Source organism: Babylonia areolata, chromosome 30 (genome assembly GCF_041734735.1).
Source record: "Babylonia areolata isolate BAREFJ2019XMU chromosome 30, ASM4173473v1, whole genome shotgun sequence".
Classification (NCBI taxonomy): Eukaryota; Metazoa; Mollusca; class Gastropoda; order Neogastropoda; family Buccinidae; genus Babylonia; species Babylonia areolata.
Window position 1 is genome coordinate 20,764,614 of NC_134905.1, and position 20,000 is coordinate 20,784,613.

General features: G+C 42.6%; 1 protein-coding gene across 1 annotated transcript in view; it reads right to left on the bottom strand.

Annotated features, from left to right (window-relative positions):
- LOC143275548 (serine/threonine-protein kinase 24-like) overlaps positions 1 to 20,000 on the bottom strand; it is a 27,054-nt gene that overhangs the window by 5,092 nt on the left and 1,962 nt on the right. Inside the window, exons 2-10 of the mRNA XM_076579738.1 lie at positions 17,259 to 17,363; positions 16,102 to 16,335; positions 12,608 to 12,773; positions 11,042 to 11,199; positions 9,639 to 9,824; positions 6,740 to 6,882; positions 3,235 to 3,322; positions 1,947 to 2,099; positions 35 to 124 (exon numbers count right to left, since the gene is read on the bottom strand). Coding sequence (XP_076435853.1) covers positions 35 to 124; positions 1,947 to 2,099; positions 3,235 to 3,322; positions 6,740 to 6,882; positions 9,639 to 9,824; positions 11,042 to 11,199; positions 12,608 to 12,773; positions 16,102 to 16,335; positions 17,259 to 17,336 — 1,296 coding nt within the window. The 5' untranslated portion in view covers positions 17,337 to 17,363. The remainder of the gene's footprint in view (positions 1 to 34; positions 125 to 1,946; positions 2,100 to 3,234; positions 3,323 to 6,739; positions 6,883 to 9,638; positions 9,825 to 11,041; positions 11,200 to 12,607; positions 12,774 to 16,101; positions 16,336 to 17,258; positions 17,364 to 20,000) is intronic.

Consider the following 20,000-nt stretch of genomic DNA (forward strand, 5'->3'; position numbering starts at 1 on the left):
TGGTGGGATCTGAACTGAACTGATGTGAACTCACCGCCACATGAGAGTAAGGCGGCGGTGCTCCTGACCCTGACCCTGACCCTGATCCGTTCACAGGGCTGTTGACGTACTCCGACACTGGCCTCTGACAACACAACACAAAGCAGTTCACAGGGCTGTTGACGTACTCCGACACTGGCCTCTGACAACACAACACAAAGCAGTTCACAGGGCTGTTGACGTACTCCGACACTGGCCTCTGACAACACAACACAAAGCAGTTCACAGGGCTGTTGACGTACTCCGACACTGGCCTCTGACAACACAACACAAAGCAGTTCACAGGGCTGTTGACGTACTCCGACACTGGCCTCTGACAACACAACACAAAGCAGTTCACAGGGCTGTTGACGTACTCCGACACTGGCCTCTGACAACACAACACAAAGCAGTTCACAGGGCTGTTGACGTACTCCGACACTGGCCTCTGACAACACAACACAAAGCAGTTCACAGGGCTGTTGACGTACTCCGACACTGGCCTCTGACAACACAACACAAAGCAGTTCACAGGGCTGTTGACGTACTCCGACACTGGCCTCTGACAACACAACACAAAGCAGTTCACAGGGCTGTTGACGTACTCCGACACTGGCCTCTGACAACACAACACAAAGCAGTTCACAGGGCTGTTGACGTACTCCGACACTGGCCTCTGACAACACAACACAAAGCATTCTTCTTCTTCTTTTTTTTTTTTTTTTTTTTTTTCTTTAAAAAAAGCACATTTTTTTTTAATAGATTTTTTCAAAGATATGTATACAACATACAGAGAACAGTATAAACAAACAGTAACATCCAGTAGAGAAAAAAACAAAAACAAGTATAATAAAAGAAAATGATTAATAAAAGAAAAAAAAAAAAAAACCCAAGAAAAAACAAACAAACAAACAAACAAACAAAAAAAGCCACACACACATTCAACTACTTGTCCCATCATTCAATCAATGTTGACACATCACTGATTGCAGTAGTTAGTGATGATGATTTCGATAATTATGACGTCTGTAATAGCAGTAGAATTAAGTAATAATACGAAGATAATATCAATAATAATGAGACCAGTTGTAGCATAGCAACAGCATCAATCATGTCAACTATGACAGTAATGGCAACTAAGATGAGGCAAAAAGCTGGAGGTAGCACTGTATTTGTTGTATTTGTATTTGTATTTCTTTTTATCACAACAGATTTCTCTGAGTGAAATTCGGGCTGCTCTCCCCCGGGGAGAGTGCGTCACTACACTACAGCGCCACCCTTTTTTTTTTTTTTGTATTTTTTCCTGCGTGCAGTTTTATTTTTGTTTTTCCTATAGAAGTGGACTTTTCTACAGAATTTTGCCACGAACAACCCTTTTGTTGCCGTGGGTTCTTTTACGTGTGCTTAGGCAATCATACTCCTTTTCTGAGGGGTGCATGCCGGGTATGGTCGTGTTTCCATGGTTTACAGGATCTTTGATGTGCATATTTGATGATCTACTATGTGTGTATACACTTGAAGGGGGTTCCGACACTGGAAAGCCTCCACATCTGTTGACCCGAGAGATTGGAAAAAATCTCCACCCTTTACCCACCAGGCTCCGTGACCCAGATTCGAACCCAGGACCCTCAAACTGAAGATCCATGCTTTAACCACTCAGCAATGCTAAACAGATTTCTGAGAACTCAGAAAACTGTGACACACACACACACACACACACACACCACATATGTATTGTTACACACACACACACATACACAGAAATCCAGAAACAACACACACACACACACGCGCACACACAGACACATACACAGAAATCCAGAAACAACACACACAAACACACACACACACACACACACCCCACCCACACACAAACAAACCAACCAACCCACCAGGCTTTTTACCCATGCTCCAAACCAAACACTCACTCTTCCATGGTGCGGCAATACTGACGACGACAATGATGATGATGACGATGACGATGACAACAGCAAGGACGGTGTGGATCCCATATGCTGTGAAGGCTGCACATGCCTGAAGGAGGTCTGCTCTTTTGGGTTGGCTGGCACTGGTGCCAGCTTCTGGAAACACAGGACATGCAACAATTAAAAAAACAAAAAACAAAACAGCACCATGAAATGTTGGTTTTTTCTTTTATAATTCACCATGAAAAATGACAGGGTGTATTAACCAAATGGTTAAAGCGTTGGACTTTCAATCTGAGGGTACCCGAGTTCGAATCTCGGTGATGGCGCCTGGTGGGTAAAGGGTGGTGATTTTTTTCCGATCTCCCAGGTCAACGTATGTGCAGACCTGCTAGTGCCTGAACCCCCTTCGTGTGAAAACGCATGCAGAAGATCAAACACGCACGTTAAAGATCCTGTAATCCATGTCAGGGTTCGGTGGGTTATGGAAACAAGAACATACCCAGCATGCACACCCCAGAAAACAGAGTATGGCTGCCTACATGGCGGGGTAAATAAACAAAACGGTCATGCACGTAAAATCTTACATGTCTGTCTGTGTGTGTATGTGTGCTTTTTGAAATGTAAGCAAATTAAAATCATTGGCGTGTTTTTCTTGTTTTTCTGAAAATTTTCTCAGCATAGGCTGCAGCAAAACGTACCAGCAGTGAAGGGATTAACGGGTCATCATAATACACAACAACTGAATTAAAGGGCCAGGAAACATGACAACTGAATTAAAGGGCCAGGAAACATGACAACTTAAGAAAGGGTCATGAAACATGACAACTGAATTAAAGGGCCAGAAAACATGACAACTAAATTAAAGGGCCAGAAAACATGACAACTGAATTAAAGGGCCAGAAAACATGACAACTGAATTAAAGGGCCAGGAAACATGACAACTTAATCAAAGGGTCATGAAACATGACAACTGAATTAAAGGGCCAGAAAACATGACAACTAAATTAAAGGGCCAGAAAACATGACAACTGAATTAAAGGGCCAGGAAACATGACAACTTAATCAAAGGGTCATGAAACATGACAACTGAATTAAAGGGCCAGAAAACATGACAACTAAATTAAAGGGCCAGAAAACATGACAAACTCAATTAAAGGGCCAGAAAACATGACAACTCAATTAAAGGGCCAGAAAACATGACAACTGAATTAAAGGGCCAGGAAACATGACAACTGAATTAAAGGGCCAGAAACAGGACAGCTAAAAGCCAAAAGGCCTGGAAACTCACCTCTGTGGTCAGCTGCTGTGCTGGACTGTTGTCCCGAATGGTCAGAAACCAATCCGTGTCCACCTCGTCCTCACTGTTGCCATCAGGTCTGTCAACATACAACAGTGTATTTAAAAAAAAGAAAAAAAACCCCACAAAACCCCCCCAAAAAAAACCAACAACGAAAACTTATATATATAAAATTCTGTTTTATTCAGGATACTTCAGCTTCCTCAAGTTAACTCTCTCCATACGAACGGCGAAAGAGACGACGTTAACAGCGTTTCACCCCAATTACCACCATCAAAATATTGCAAGCGGAAGGCTCTTATACTGAAGACGTGAATGTTAACAAAGAATACCACAATTCTGATGACGGAAGCTAAATGTTGGGTCATTGAGACACCCACTGGACATCTGAGGGGTCTGTGTAGAGAAGAAGAGAGGACTGGCCGTACTGAGTGTGTTAAAAAACAAAAAAAAAAAACAAGAACAACAACAACAACAACGAAAACTTATATATAAAATTCTGTTTTATTCAGGATACAGCAGCTTCCTCAAGTTAAAGACCTATTGCATTTATTTGCTTATTTATCATTACTTTTGTCTTATTTATTTATTTATTTATTATTATTATTATTATTATTATTACTACTACCTTTTTTATATTATAATTATTATTTATTTATTTATTTATTTATGTAAGCTTATCTATTATTTATTCACCTTTTTTTTCTTTTTTTTCTCAAGGCCTGACTAAGCGCATTGGGTTACGCTGCTGGTCAGGCATCTGCTTGGCAGATGTGGTGTAGCGTATATGGATTTGCCCGAACGCAGTGACGCCTCCTTGAGCTACTTAAACTGAAAGTGAAACTGCAAGGCAAGACAAAAAGTTGATTTCATGTGTCCCCAGGCGACACAGAAATATTATAAATGAACATCTCTTAAACCATCTTACACACCATACAAATGACAAGTTAAAAAAAAAAAAAAAAAGGAAAGTGCTTTTACATTTTCTTTGAAGCTGAAATGAATCTGAATAAAAAAAAAAAAAGAAAGAAAAAAAACAACAACAAAAAAACAACAACCAAAAAACCTCTTCTAAATAAATGAAGGCACCCGTGTTTATATATAATAAATTTTCAACAATCTTCAAAGAAGTCTTTGATTATACAGATTGGCACTGCATTTCATTGTAATACGCATTGTGTCAGGATGGATTATTCAGAGCTCTAAACTACACTCGATGAGTGATTTTCGTAAGTGTTTTATCATTATCATCATCATTATCATCATCAGACACACCTTACCCAAATTATTTTCCTGTGTATGTGCTGTGAAATTCTGAGGCATTTTCAACCCCATCTTTTGTATCTATTTGTTGACTGATGTACTTGATCTTTTCAAGTCAATTTCCATTCAAAGTGTGTGCATGATGAAGGGGACACACACACACACACACATACATACACGTGCGCGCACACACACATACACACGCGCACACATACACACACAGACACAGACACACACACACACACACACAGACATACACACACACACATGCTCACACACCCATACACACACACATACAGGTGCACACACACACACCATACCCCCAACCCACCCCCTACACACACACACACACACACACACAACAAAGCAGCAACTGGAAAGAGCCAAAGCCACCAGGAGATACTCACAAAACTCACCCAAAACATTCAACCCACCAGGAGACACACTCACAAAACTCACCCAAAACATTCAATCCACCAGGAGACACACTCACAAAACTCACCCAAAACATTCAACCCACCAGGAGACACACTCACAAAACTCACCCAAAACATTCAACCCACCAGGAGACACACTCACAAAACTCACCCAAAACATTCAACCCACCAGGAGACACACTCACAAAACTCACCCAAAACATTCAACCCACCAGGAGACACACTCACAAAACTCACCCTAAACATTCAATCCACCAGGAGACACACTCACAAAACACGCCCAAAACATTCAATCCACCAGGAGACACACTCACAAAACTCACCCAAAACATTCAATCCACCAGGAGACACACACTCACAAAACTCACCCAAAACATTCAACCCACCAGGAGACACACTCACAAAACTCACCCAAAACATTCAATCCACCAGGAGACACACTCACAAAACTCACCCAAAACATTCAATCCACCAGGAGACACACACTCACAAAACTCACCCAAAACATTCAATCCACCAGGAGACACACTCACAAAACTCACCCAAAACATTCAACCCACCAGGAGACACACTCACAAAACTCAACCAAAACATCAAACAGGAGACACACTCACAAAACTCACCCAAAACATTCAATCCACCAGGAGACACACTCACAAAACTTACCCAAAACATTCAATCCACCAGGAGACACACTTACAGAACTCACCCAAAACATTCAACCCACCAGGAGACACACTCACAAAACTCACCCAAAACATTCAATCCACCAGGAGACACACTAACAAAACTCACCCAAAACATTCAATCCACCAGGAGACACACTCACAAAACTCACCCAAAACATTCAATCCACCAGGAGACACACTCACAAAACACACCCAAAACATTCAATCCACCAGGAGACACACTCACAAAACTCACCCAAAACATTCAATCCACCAGGAGACACACTCACAAAACTCACCCAAAACATTCAATCCACCAGGAGACACACTCACAAAACATACCCAAAACATTCAATCCACCAGGAGACACACTCACAAAACTCACCCAAAACATTCAATCCACCAGGAGACACACTCACAAAACTCACCCAAAACATTCAATCCACCAGGAGACACACTCACAAAACTCACCCAAAACATTCAATCCACCAGGAGACACACTCACAAAACTCACCCAAACATTCAATCCACCAGGAGACACACTCACAAAACACACCCAAAACATTCAATTCACCAGGAGACACACTCACAAAACACACCCAAAACATTCAATCCACCAAGAGACACACACTCACAAAACTCACCCAAAACATTCAATCCACCAGGAGACACACTCACAAAACTCACCCAAAACATTCAATCCACCAAGAGGCACACTCACAAAACTCACCCAAAACATTCAATCCACCAGGAGACACACTCACAAAACTCACCCAAAACATTCAATCCACCAGGAGACACACTCACAAAACTCACCCAAACATTCAATCCACCAGGAGAAACACTCACAAAACTCACCCAAAACACATTCAATCCACCAGGAGACACACACTCACAAAACTCACCCAAAACATTCAATCCACCAGGAGACACACTCACAAAACACACCCAAAACATTCAATCCACCAGGAGACACACACTCACAAAACTCACCCAAAGCATTCAATCCACCAGGAGACACACACTCACAAAACTCACCCAAAACATTCAATCCACCAGGAGACACACACTCACAAAACACACCCAAAACATTCAATCCACCAGGAGACACACACTCACAAAACTCACCCAAAACATTCAGTCTCGTTGCCTCCATCGGCTCCCTTCATCAGACGTTTACGCCTGGAGGAATCAATGAGCTCCGTCAGGTAGGATCGCTTCTTTGCCTTTCTGATGAACGAGTGCTCCAGCAGCATCTTGGCTGACGGCCTCTGGAGCATGATTATGATGACATGGATACTTATTATATAGCCCTGACGGCCTCTGGAACATGATGATGATGATGATGATATGGATATTTATATAGTGCTCACGGCCTCTGGAACATGATGATGATGATGATATGGATACTTATATAGCCCTGAAGGCCTCTGGAACATGATGAAGATGATGATGATGATGATATGGATACTTATATAGCACTGACGGCCTCTGGAACATGGTGATGATGATATGAATACTTATATGGTGCTGGTGTCCTCTGGAACATGATGATGATAATGATATGGATACTTATATAGCCCTGACGGCCTCTGGAAAATGATGATGATGATGATGATATGCATACTAAAATAGCCCTGACGGCCTCTGGAAAATGATGATGATGTTGATATGGATACTTAAATAGCCCTGACGGCCTCTGGAACATGATGATGATGATGATAATGGATACTTATATAGCCCTGAAGGCCTCTGGAACATGATGATGATGATGATATGGATACTTATATAGCGCTGACGGCCTCTGGAACATGATGATGATGATGATATGAATACTTATATAGCCCTGACGGCCTCTGGAACATGATGATGATGATGATATGGATACTTATATAGCGCTGACGTCCTCTGGAACATGAGGATGATAATTATATGGATACTTATATAGCCCTGACGGTCTCTGGAACATGAGGATGATGTTGATATGGATACTTAAATAGCACTGACGGCCTCTGGAACATGATGATGATGATGATAATGGATACTTATATAGCCCTGAAGGCCTCTGGAACATGATGATGATGATGATATGGATACTTATATAGCGCTGACGTCCTCTGGAACATGAGGATGATAATTATATGGATACTTATATAGCCCTGACGGTCTCTGGAACATGAGGATGATGATGATATGGATACTTATATAGCGCTGATGTCCTCTGGAACATGAGGATGATGATGATATGGATACTTATATAGCCCTGACGGCCTCTGGAACATGATGATGATGATGATATGGATATTTATATAGCGCTGACGTCCTCTGGAACATGAGGATGATAATTATATGGATACTTATATAGCCCTGATGTCCTCTGGAACATGATGATGATGATGATATGAATACTTATATTGCGCTCACGGCCTCTGGAACATGATGATGATGATGATATGGATACTTATATAGCCCTGACGGCCTCTGGAACATGATGATGATGATGATATGAATACTTATATTGCGCTCACGGCCTCTGGAACATGATGATGATGATGATATGAATACTTATATTGCGCTCACGGCCTCTGGAACATGATGATGATGATGATATGAATACTTATATTGCGCTCACGGCCTCTGGAACATGATGATGATGATGATATGAATACTTATATTGCGCTCACGGCCTCTGGAACATGATGATGATGATGGTATGAATACTTATATTGCGCTCACGGCCTCTGGAACATGATGATGATGATGATATGGATATTTATATAGCGCTGACGTCCTCTGGAACATGAGGATGATAATTATATGGATACTTATATAGCCCTGACGGTCTCTGGAACATGAGGATGATGTTGATATGGATACTTAAATAGCACTGACGGCCTCTGGAACATGATGATGATGATGATAATGGATACTTATATAGCCCTGAAGGCCTCTGGAACATGATGATGATGATGATATGGATACTTATATAGCGCTGACGTCCTCTGGAACATGAGGATGATAATTATATGGATACTTATATAGCCCTGACGGTCTCTGGAACATGAGGATGATGATGATATGGATACTTATATAGCGCTGATGTCCTCTGGAACATGAGGATGATGATGATATGGATATTTATATAGCCCTGACGGCCTCTGGAACATGATGATGATGATGATATGGATACTTATATAGCACTGATGTCCTCTGCAACATGATGATGATGATATGAATACTTATATTGCGCTCGCGGCCTCTGGAACTACACTGTGAGGTCACACTCTGCCTGAGGACAGCAGCCCAAATTTCAGAAAGAGAAATGTCTACTGACAAAAAAGTAATGTAATACAATATAATACATTACAATACAATACAATACAATACAATACAATGCAGGATTTATCAGGCCTTCGCAAACAACCGTGTACACAAAACACACACACACAAAAACACACAACATTCAAACACAAAACACAAACACACACACACACACTCATACTCACACACACAAAACACATATACACACTCACACACATAACACACAAACACAACACACACACACACACACACACACAGAGAACACACACATAAACACAACACAAACACACACACATACACAAGCACAACACACACCCACACAACACACACACAACACAACAAATACCCACCCACCCACACACCAAACCACCACCACCATCATCAACACACGCACACACACACACACACACACACACACACACACACAACAACAACAACAACACAACAAATACCCATCCACCCACACACCAAACCACCACCATCATCATCAACACACACACACACACACACAGAACACACACACACACAACAACAAATACCCACCCACCCACACACCAAACCACCACCATCATCAACACACACACACACACACACACACACAACAACAACACACAACAAATACCCACCCACATAACACACCAAACCACCACCACCACCACCCTCAACACACACACACACACACACACACAACACCCTCACGCCTCACATTGTCCGGATCCTTGTTGAGGCAGAGGGCGACAAAGTCCCTGAACGCTTTGGAGTAGTTGCCGGTGAGCTGAGGGGGGTTGCTCTTGGGGATCAGCAAGAGGGCCTTCATGGGATGCAGTTCTGCGTGAGGGGGCTCCCCCTTGGCCAGCTCTATGGCCGTGATGCCCAGACTCCAGATGTCCGCCTGCACGCACGCAGGATGAGCCATTCATTGACTGGCTGATTTACTGGTTAATTGATACTGTGTTGCATTATTATTATTATTTATTTATTTAATAAATTATATTATTATCATTTAGTTAGTTATTGCATTATTATCATTATCATTTATTTATTTTTTAATTATATTATTTATTTATTTATTTATTTATTTATTTATTTTTATTTTATTTTATTTTATTTTATTTTATTTTTCTCAAGGACTGACAAAGCGTGTTGGGTTACGCTGCTGGTCAGGCATTTGTTTGGCAGATGTGGTGTAGCGTATATGGATTGTTCCTGGCTAAATTTTGTAGAAGTATCTGCACGCAGGAAAAAAAACAACAACAACAAGGGTGGCGCTCTCAGTGTAGCAACGCACTCTCCCTGGGGAGAGCAGCCTGAATTTCACATAGAGAAATCTGCTGTGATAAAGAAGAATTACAAATACAAATAACCTGGGTAGAGCCGTCATATAGCTAGCTGTCTTCACGTGCTGATCAATCATTTCCTGTGTCATTCAGTCAGGTGTCAGTCAAGCACGCACACGCACACACACACACATACACACACACACACACACACACCTGCGAAAACACACACACACACACACACACTCACACACACACATACATGTATATCACAGTGAACTGTACTGTGAAATTTTCCCAGGTGCAACTCTGTCGTTGGTACAGGTTCTTATACTTGCACTATGTGCATATTATACATGGGAACTTGGTTTATCACCTCAATCAAATGACCAGCATCCAGAAGATAATGGGGGAGGGGGAGGGGGGAGGGGGAGGAGGAAGAGAGAAGGAGGAGGAGGAGAAGGAGGACAAAGAAGAAAGAAGAATGAAGAGGAGGAGGAAGAAGAATAAGGAAGAAGGAGGACAAAGAAGAAGAAGAAGAAGAAAGAAGAGGAGGAGGAAGAAGAATAAGGAAGAAGGAGAAGAAGAAGGAGAAGAAGAAGAAGAAGAAGAAAGAAGAGGAGGAGGAAGCTGGATAAGGAAGAAGGAGGACAAAGAAGAAGAAGCAGAGGAAGAAGCAAAAACAAACAAAACAAAAAAACAGAAGAAGAAGAAAACAAACAAACAAACAAAAAAAAACCACCTCCCATTCATCCCCCCCCCATCCCCCGCCCTCCCAAGTTGCCCCCACCCCCCAAATCTCCATCAGCCTCCCCCCCCCACCCCCCATTACCTTGGTGTCGTAGGCGGACTGTTTGATGACCTCGGGGGCCATCCAGAAGGGGGTGCCCACAAAGGTCAGCTTCTTATTGGTGGTCCCGGTCAGCTGACCCGCCACCCCAAAGTCAGCCAGCTTCACCGCTCCATGCTCCGACAGCAACACGTTGGCCGCTGGAACGAACACACACACACACACACACGTACACACACACACACACACACACACACACACGTACACACACACACACACACACACACACACACGTACACACACACACACACACGTACACACACACACACACCAAAAGTTCTTTTGAATGTGTTGTTAACAATTCCAGCATGTTATCTGCTGTTGCAGAAGGTTTGCTGCGTAGTCCAATAGGACATTTGTTATAGCTGTTTGATGTTGGCGTTTATAACGTTTCCATTTTCCCTAGCGTTGTCTCTCCCTATTCACCCTCCACACATACACACACTTTTACTCCGACCCCCTCCTACAACCCCTACCCCCACGGTTGTTTTTTTTTTTTTTTTTTTTTTTTTTCTCGTCTAATATCACTTCAAGTGGAAAGACGTTAAACTGAAGACGAACGATCGGGCTGCTCTCTCCCCAAGGAGAGCGCGTCGCTACACAAGAGCGCCACCTTTTTTTTTTTTTTTTTTTTTTTGCTCCATGCAGTTTTGTTTTTTTTCTCTTGTCTCTCCCTATCCCCCCTTCACACACACACACACACTTATTCCCCCACTCCACCCCCCCACAATCTCCACCCCTCCCTCCCTGTATCCCCCCTTAAACTGATGATTACTACTAGGTACACACACACACACACACACACACACACTTATTCCCCCACCCCCACACCCCCCTATAATCTCCACCCCTCCCTCTCTCTACACCCCCCCACCCCCCTTTAACTGATGACTACTACTAGGTACGCACACACACACACACACACACACATTCCCCCACCCCCACCACCCCCTATAATCTCCACCCCTCCCTCCCTCTACACCCCCCTTTAACTGATGACTACTACTAGGTACGCACACACACACACACGCACACACACAGATTTATTCCCCCACCCCCACCCCCCCTAAAATCTCCACCCCTCCTCTCCCTCTACCCCCCCCCCCCCCCTCCACCCGCCTTAAACTGATGACTACTACTAGGAACACACACACACACACACACTTATTCCCCCACTCCCACCCCTCCTACAATCTCCACCCCTCCCTCCCTCTACCCCCCACCCCCCTTAAACTGATTACTACTACTAGGTACACACACACACACTTATTCCCCCACCCCCATCCCCCCTATAATCTCCACCCCTCCCTCCCTCTACCCCCCTACACACACACACACACACACACACACACTTATTTCCCCACTCCCACCCCTCCTACAATCTCCACCCCTCCACTCCCTCTAACCCCCCACCCGCCTTAAACTGATGACTACTACTAGGCACACACACACACACACACAACTACCCCCCCCCACCTCCCTTCGCCCCCCCCTACCCCCCACCCCTGCCCTGCCACACTTCCTCCACACACAAACACACACACACACCTTTAATGTCGCGGTGCAGCTTGCGCTCCGAGTGGAGGTAGTCCAGGCCTCGCAGGATCTCCCGCAGGATGATGGCGATGTCGTTCTCGCTGAAGGACCCTGCTTTCATCAGGTCCAGAGCCGAACCCCCGCCCAGGTACTCCATGATGATCCACAGCTTGGACCCCTGGGCCACAGTCACCCCCGGTATAGTTCAGTCACCATCAATACAATACAATACACTACACCAATACACAAACTGGGGTTTGTTCCAATGTACCTTTTATTTACCTGTGTGCCAGCTGAATCGGCAAGCGTAAGCATCACTGACTTGAAAGTTGTGTACCTTGTGTAATGGAGAGAGTTACGGCTCTTTACTATTTGTTAATCATTTCATCTCCTGGCCTCATTATTTCTTAATTATACTGTCGATACTTTGGTACAGAGATTTTCTTTTTGGCAGCAGCACATGCCCCCAACATAGGAAGAAAACAACAAACAAATAAAATAAATAGAAAATAAAAAAAAAGATAAATTAAATGGCACCAAGTGGAAATCACTATATATACAAATATACAGATTACTGAAATTCATGTGCCTCTCCATTTCAGTCAGCCAAGCCGCAATGCACATCTTCCCACACCACACACACACACCCACACCCCGTGCACACACATGCACACATACACTCTCTCTCAGTCTCTCTGTCTCTCTCTGTCTGTCTGTCTCTCTCAACAAAGTATGCAACTACAAAGATCATAGTTCATTTAAAAATCAAATTTCACCAGGCTAAGACAAAAATTAAACCAAAAAGCAGCACTTCCATAGTTCACAAAAAAAAAAGAAAAAAAAAAGAGGCATCACAGAAGAACAGCTCTCATTCATTCATACTAATCAAAAGCCCTAACACAACTTCTTCACCCCACCCCCACCCCCTACACACACACACAACTTTCATCCTTAAAAAAAAAAAAGGAAAAAAAAAAAGAAAAAAAAAAGAACCAATAATAATACAGTCAGTACACTTGAGTCACCATTGTCATAATAACTATAATAATACTCATACCCAACCAGTAAACTGCAGTCACCATCATCATCCTAACTGCTCACTCACAGTCACCATCATCATCCTAACTGCTCACTCACAGTCACCATCATCATCCTAACTGCTCACTCACAGTCACCATCATCATCCTAACTGCTCACTCACAGTCACCATCACCATCCTAACTGCTCACTCACAGTCACCATCACCATCCTAACTGCTCACTCACAGTCACCATCATCATCCTAACTGCTCACTCACAGTCACCATCATCATCCCAACTGCTCACTCACAGTCACCATCATCATCCCAACTGCTCACTCACAGTCACCATCACCATCCTAACTGCTCACTCACAGTCACCATCACCATCCTAACTGCTCACTCACAGTCACCATCATCATCCTAACTGCTCACTCACAGTCACCATCATCATCCTAACTGCTCACTCACAGTCACCATCATCATCCTAACTGCTCACTCACAGTCACCATCATCATCCTAACTACTCACTCACAGTCACCATCACCATCCTAACTGCTCACTCACAGTCACCATCATCATCCTAACTGCTCACTCACAGTCACCATCACCATCCTAACTACTCACTCACAGTCACCATCCTAACTACTCAGTCACCATCATCATCCTAACTACTCACTCACAGTCACCATCACCATCCTAACTGCTCACTCACAGTCACCATCACCATCCTAACTGCTCACTCACAGTCACCATCATCATCCTAACTGCTCACTCACAGTCACCATCATCATCCTAACTGCTCACTCACAGTCACCATCACCATCCTAACTGCTCACTCACAGTCACCATCACCATCCTAACTGCTCACTCACAGTCACCATCACCATCCTAACTACTCACTCACAGTCACCATCCTAACTACTCACTCACAGTCACCATCACCATCCTAACTGCTCACTCACAGTCACCATCACCATCCTAACTACTCACAGTCACCATCACCATCCTAACTGCTCACTCACAGTCACCATCACCATCCTAACTGCTCACTCACAGTCACCATCATCATCCTAACTGCTCACTCACAGTCACCATCACCATCCTAACTGCTCACTCACAGTCACCATCACCATCCTAACTACTCACAGTCACCATCACCATCCTAACTACTCACTCACAGTCACCATCACCATCCTAACTGCTCACTCACAGTCACCATCATCATCCTAATTGCTCACTCACAGTCACCATCATCATCCTAACTGCTCACTCACAGTCACCATCCTAACTACTCACTCACAGTCACCATCACCATCCTAACTGCTCACTCACAGTCACCATCATCATCCTAACTGCTCACTCACAGTCACCATCACCATCCTAACTGCTCACTCACAGTCACCATCACCATCCTAACTGCTCACTCACAGTCACCATCATCATCCTAACTGCTCACTCACAGTCACCATCATCATCCTAACTGCTCACTCACAGTCACCATCATCATCCTAACTGCTCACTCACAGTCACCATCACCATCCTAACTGCTCACTCACAGTCACCATCACCATCCTAACTGCTCACTCACAGTCACCATCACCATCCTAACTGCTCACTCACAGTCACCATCACCATCCTAACTGCTCACTCACAGTCACCATCACCATCCTAACTGCTCACTCACAGTCACCATCACCATCCTAACTGCTCACTCACAGTCACCATCATCATCCTAACTACTCACTCACAGTCACCATCACCATCCTAACTGCTCACTCACAGTCACCATCATCATCCTAACTGCTCACTCACAGTCACCATCATCATCCTAACTACTCACAGTCACCCAGTACGCTTCAGTCACCATGGTCATAACAAGCACGTAAAAGAACCCACGGCAACAAAAGGGTTGTTCCTGGCAAAATTCTGTAGAAAAACCCACTTCGATAGGAAAAACAACTAAAACTGCATGCAGGAAAAAATACCAAAAAATGGGTGGCGCTGTAGTGTAGCTTCAGTCACCATGGTCATAACAACCACGATAATACAGTCTGTACACTCGAGTCAGCACTGTCATAATAACCATAATAATACCATCAGTACACTTCAGTCACGTTCGTTTATTTATTTGTTGTCTGTTCATCTTGAGTGGTGGTCTGGACGCTAGTCATTCGGATAAGACGATAAACCGAGGTCCCGTGTGCAGCATGGAACTCAGCGCACGTAAAAGAACCCACGGCAACAAAAGGGTTGTTCCTGGCAAAATTCTGTAGAAAAAACCCACTTCGATAGGAAAAACAACTAAAACTGCATGCAGGAAAAAAATACAAAAAAAATGGGTGGCACTGTAGTGTAGCAACACGCTCTCCCTGCGGAAAGCAGCCCGAATTTCGCACAGACAAATCTGTCATGACAAAAAGAGAAATACAATACAATACAGTACAATACAAAACCTAAAAAAAAAAAAAAGCCAACAACCACAGACCTTGAGGTAGGAGCCAAAGTACTTGGTGACGTAGGGACTGTCGCACTGCGACAGCACCATGATCTCCTGTTGGATGTCTTCGATTTCGTCCTCCGCCTCCTCCAAGTCGATGATCTTGATGGCCACCACCTGCTGAGTCTCGGTGTCGATCCCTTTGAACACCTCCCCAAAGGACCCCTCCCCGATACACTCCAGCTTGTTGAAGCGCACCTCTGGGTCCACGTTCAGTCGGCCCTGTGGAGACGCCATAGACCCATGACAAAATGTTATACACTACAATGCAGCATAATATAAATATCGTGGGACGTCCACACTCAATCCACCCTGTGAAAACACGACAGATGGATGACAAAATGTAATACACTACAATGCAACATAATATAAACATTGTGGGACGTCAACGTTCAGTGGACCCTGTGAAAATGCCACAGATCTATGACAAAATGTAATACACTACAATGCAACATAATATAAACATTGTGGGACTTCAACGTTCAGTGGACCCTGTGAAAATGCCACAGATCAATGACAAAATGTAATACACTACAATGCAACATAATATAAACATTGTGGGATGTCCACGTTCAGTCCACCCTGTGAAAACGCGACAGCTGGATGACAAAATGTAATACACTACAATGCAACATAATATAAACATTGTGGGACTTCAACGTTCAGTGGACCCTGTGAACACGCGACAGATTGATGACAAAATGTAATACACCATAATGCAACGTGATATAAACATTGTGGGACCTTCCACTAGAGCGCATGCGTGTGAATGATCCTCAACAAGTTGATTCAATATCATTATTTTTCCGGCTTGAGGTTGTGTCCTGTGGTATACAAATCCACAAATCCCTATTGCTTTAAATCTTATTCCCCCCCCCCCCCTTTTTTTTTTTCTCCGTTTTTTATGTCAGTTTCAGTGTGTGTGTGTGTGTGTGTATGCACATGTGTGTGTGTGTGGGGGGGGGGGGGGGGAGTACAAGTGTGTGTGTGTGAACATGCACATATGTGACTATATACATCTGTTTTTTTAACATGCTGCCCAAATTTCATGACAAACTCTACAGCAAAAAAAAAAAAAAGAAAAAAAAGAAGCACAGCTCTACTCTACTACTCTGTGTACAATGACCACTGAAGACCACACTCACATGAACATCCCTTTTGTTGCGACTGTTTTGGAAAGTGTGGGTCGTCATCATTTTGCCTTCTCCTCCTTTAGGTCCCATTCAAGCCAGCTTTCTGTTGCCAAAGACCTGCACAAACACAGAAAAACAGCAAACCGCACGTTGGGTGCTGAGAGTCAGACCATTATAATTTCTGCTGTCCCGTCATGTACCGATTTTTGCAGTACAACCTGTGAGTCACACACCACTTTTCTACATTCTCTCAGTGTTGTTGTCTTGTATCACCTTGTATTGTGTTGTACTGCATGGCACAGCATTGTATTGTATTGTAATACTTTTGCATTGTACTTTTTTTTTTTTTTTTTTTTTTTGTATTGCATAGAGGAGGTGCAGGGTAATGTGGTGTGTGTGTGTGTGTGTGTGTGTGTGTGTGTGTGTTGGAGCTCATGTACGTTTATATGTATTTGACTGTGCTTTCATATCTGTGAACCTGCATGTTTGGTGCATATCTGTTATGCATGTGTGGGTGTATGTGTGAATGTTTGTCTTCATGTTTTACATTTACTTGCTTATTTATCATCCTTGTTGTCTTATTTATTTATATATTTTTATTATAATTTTTTTTATTATTATCATTACTACTACCCTTTTTTTTTATATCATAATTATTATTTATTTATTTATTTATGTAAGCTTATCTATTATTTATTCACCTTTTTTTTTCTTTTTTTTTTTCTCAAGGCCTGACTAAGCGCGTTGGGTTATGTTGCTGGTCAGGCATCTGCTTGGCAGATGTGGTGTAGCGTATATGGATTAGTCTGAATGCAGTGACGCCTCCTTGAGCTACTGAAACTGGAACTGTATTGCATTGTATTGTATTGTATTTTGTATTTGTATTTCTTTTAATCACAACAGGTTTCTCTGTGTGAAATTCGGGCTGCTCTCCCCAGGGAGAGCGCATCGCTACACTACAGCACCATCCCCCCCCTTTTTTTTTGCATTTTTTCCTGCGTGTAGTTTTATTTGTTTTTCCTATGGAAGTGGACCTTTCTACAGAATTTTGGCAGGAACAATCCTTTTGTTGCAGTGGGTTCTTTTACGTGGGCTAAGTGCATGCTGCACACGGGACCTCGATTTATCATCTCATCCGAATGACTAGCGTCCAGACCACCACTCAAGGTCTAGTGGAGGGGGAGAAAATATCGGTGGCTGAGCTGTGATTCGAACCAGTGCGCTCAGGTTCTCTCGCTTCCTAGGCGTACGCGTTACCTCTAGGCCATCACTCCACGTGTACTGTATTGTATTGTATTGTATTGTAATACTTTTGCATTGTTTTTGGGGTTTTTTTTGGTATTGCATTGTATTGTAATTTGTATTGTACTGTATTGTATTGTAATTTGTACTGTACTGTACTGTATTGTATTGTATTGTAATTTGTACTGTACTGTATTGTATTGTAATTTGTACTGTACTGTACTGTATTGTATTGTAATTTGTACTGTACTGTATTGTATTGTATTGTAATTTGTACTGTACTGTACTGTATTGTATTGTTATTTGTACTGTACTGTATTGTAATTTGTACTGTACTGTACTGTACTGTATTGTATTGTAATTTGTACTGTACTGTATTGTAATTTGTACTGTACTGTATTGTATTGTAATTTGTACTGTACTGTACTGTATTGTATTGTAATTTGTACTGTACTGTACTGTATTGTAATTTGTACTGTACTGTATTGTATTGTAATTTGTACTGTACTGTACTGTATTGTATTGTAATTTGTACTGTACTGTATTGTATTGTAATTTGTACTGTACTGTACTGTATTGTAATTTGTACTGTACTGTACTGTATTGTAATTTGTACTGTACTGTATTGTATTGTATTATATTGGATTGTAATTTGTACTGTGTTGTATTGTATTGTTATTTGTACTGTACTGTATTGTATTGTATTGTACTGTATTGTTATTTGTACTGTACTGTACTGTATTATATTGCATTGTAATTTGTACTGTATTGTATTGTATTGTTATTTGTACTGTACTGTACTGTATTGTATTGTAATTTGTACTGTACTGTATTGTATTGTAATTTGTACTGTATTGTATTGTATTGTACTGTATTGTTATTTGTACTGTACTGTACTGTATTGTATTATACTGCATTGTAATTTGTACTGTATTGTATTGTTATTTGTACTGTACTGTATTGTATTGTAATTTGTACTGTACTGTACTGTATTGTATCATACTGCATTGTAATTTGTACTGTATTGTACTGCATTGTATTCCACTGTATCACTTAAATGTTAACAGATTTCTTGCTCTCCCTCAGGACAGCACACCACCACAGTGCAGTACCATCCCCTTATCTTTTTCTGTCTGCAAGTGTACTTGTTCTATAATCAATGAGGGTCCCAGGTTCGAATCTCGGTAACGGCGCCTGGTAGATCAGGGGTGGATATTTTTCTGATCTCCCAGGTCAACTATGTGCAGACCTGCTTGTGCATGAACCCCTTCCGAGTGTATACGCAAGCAGAAGATCAAATATGCATGTTAAAGATCCTATAATCCATGTCGGCATTCGGTGGGTTATGGAAACATACCCAGCATGCACACCCCCGAAAATGGAGTATGGCTGCCCATGTGGAGAGGTAAAAACGGTCATACACGTGAAAGCCCACTCATGTGCAGTATACCAGTGAACGTGGCAGTTGCAGCTAATCAAGGAAGAAGAAGAAGAAGAAGAAGATTATCAAAG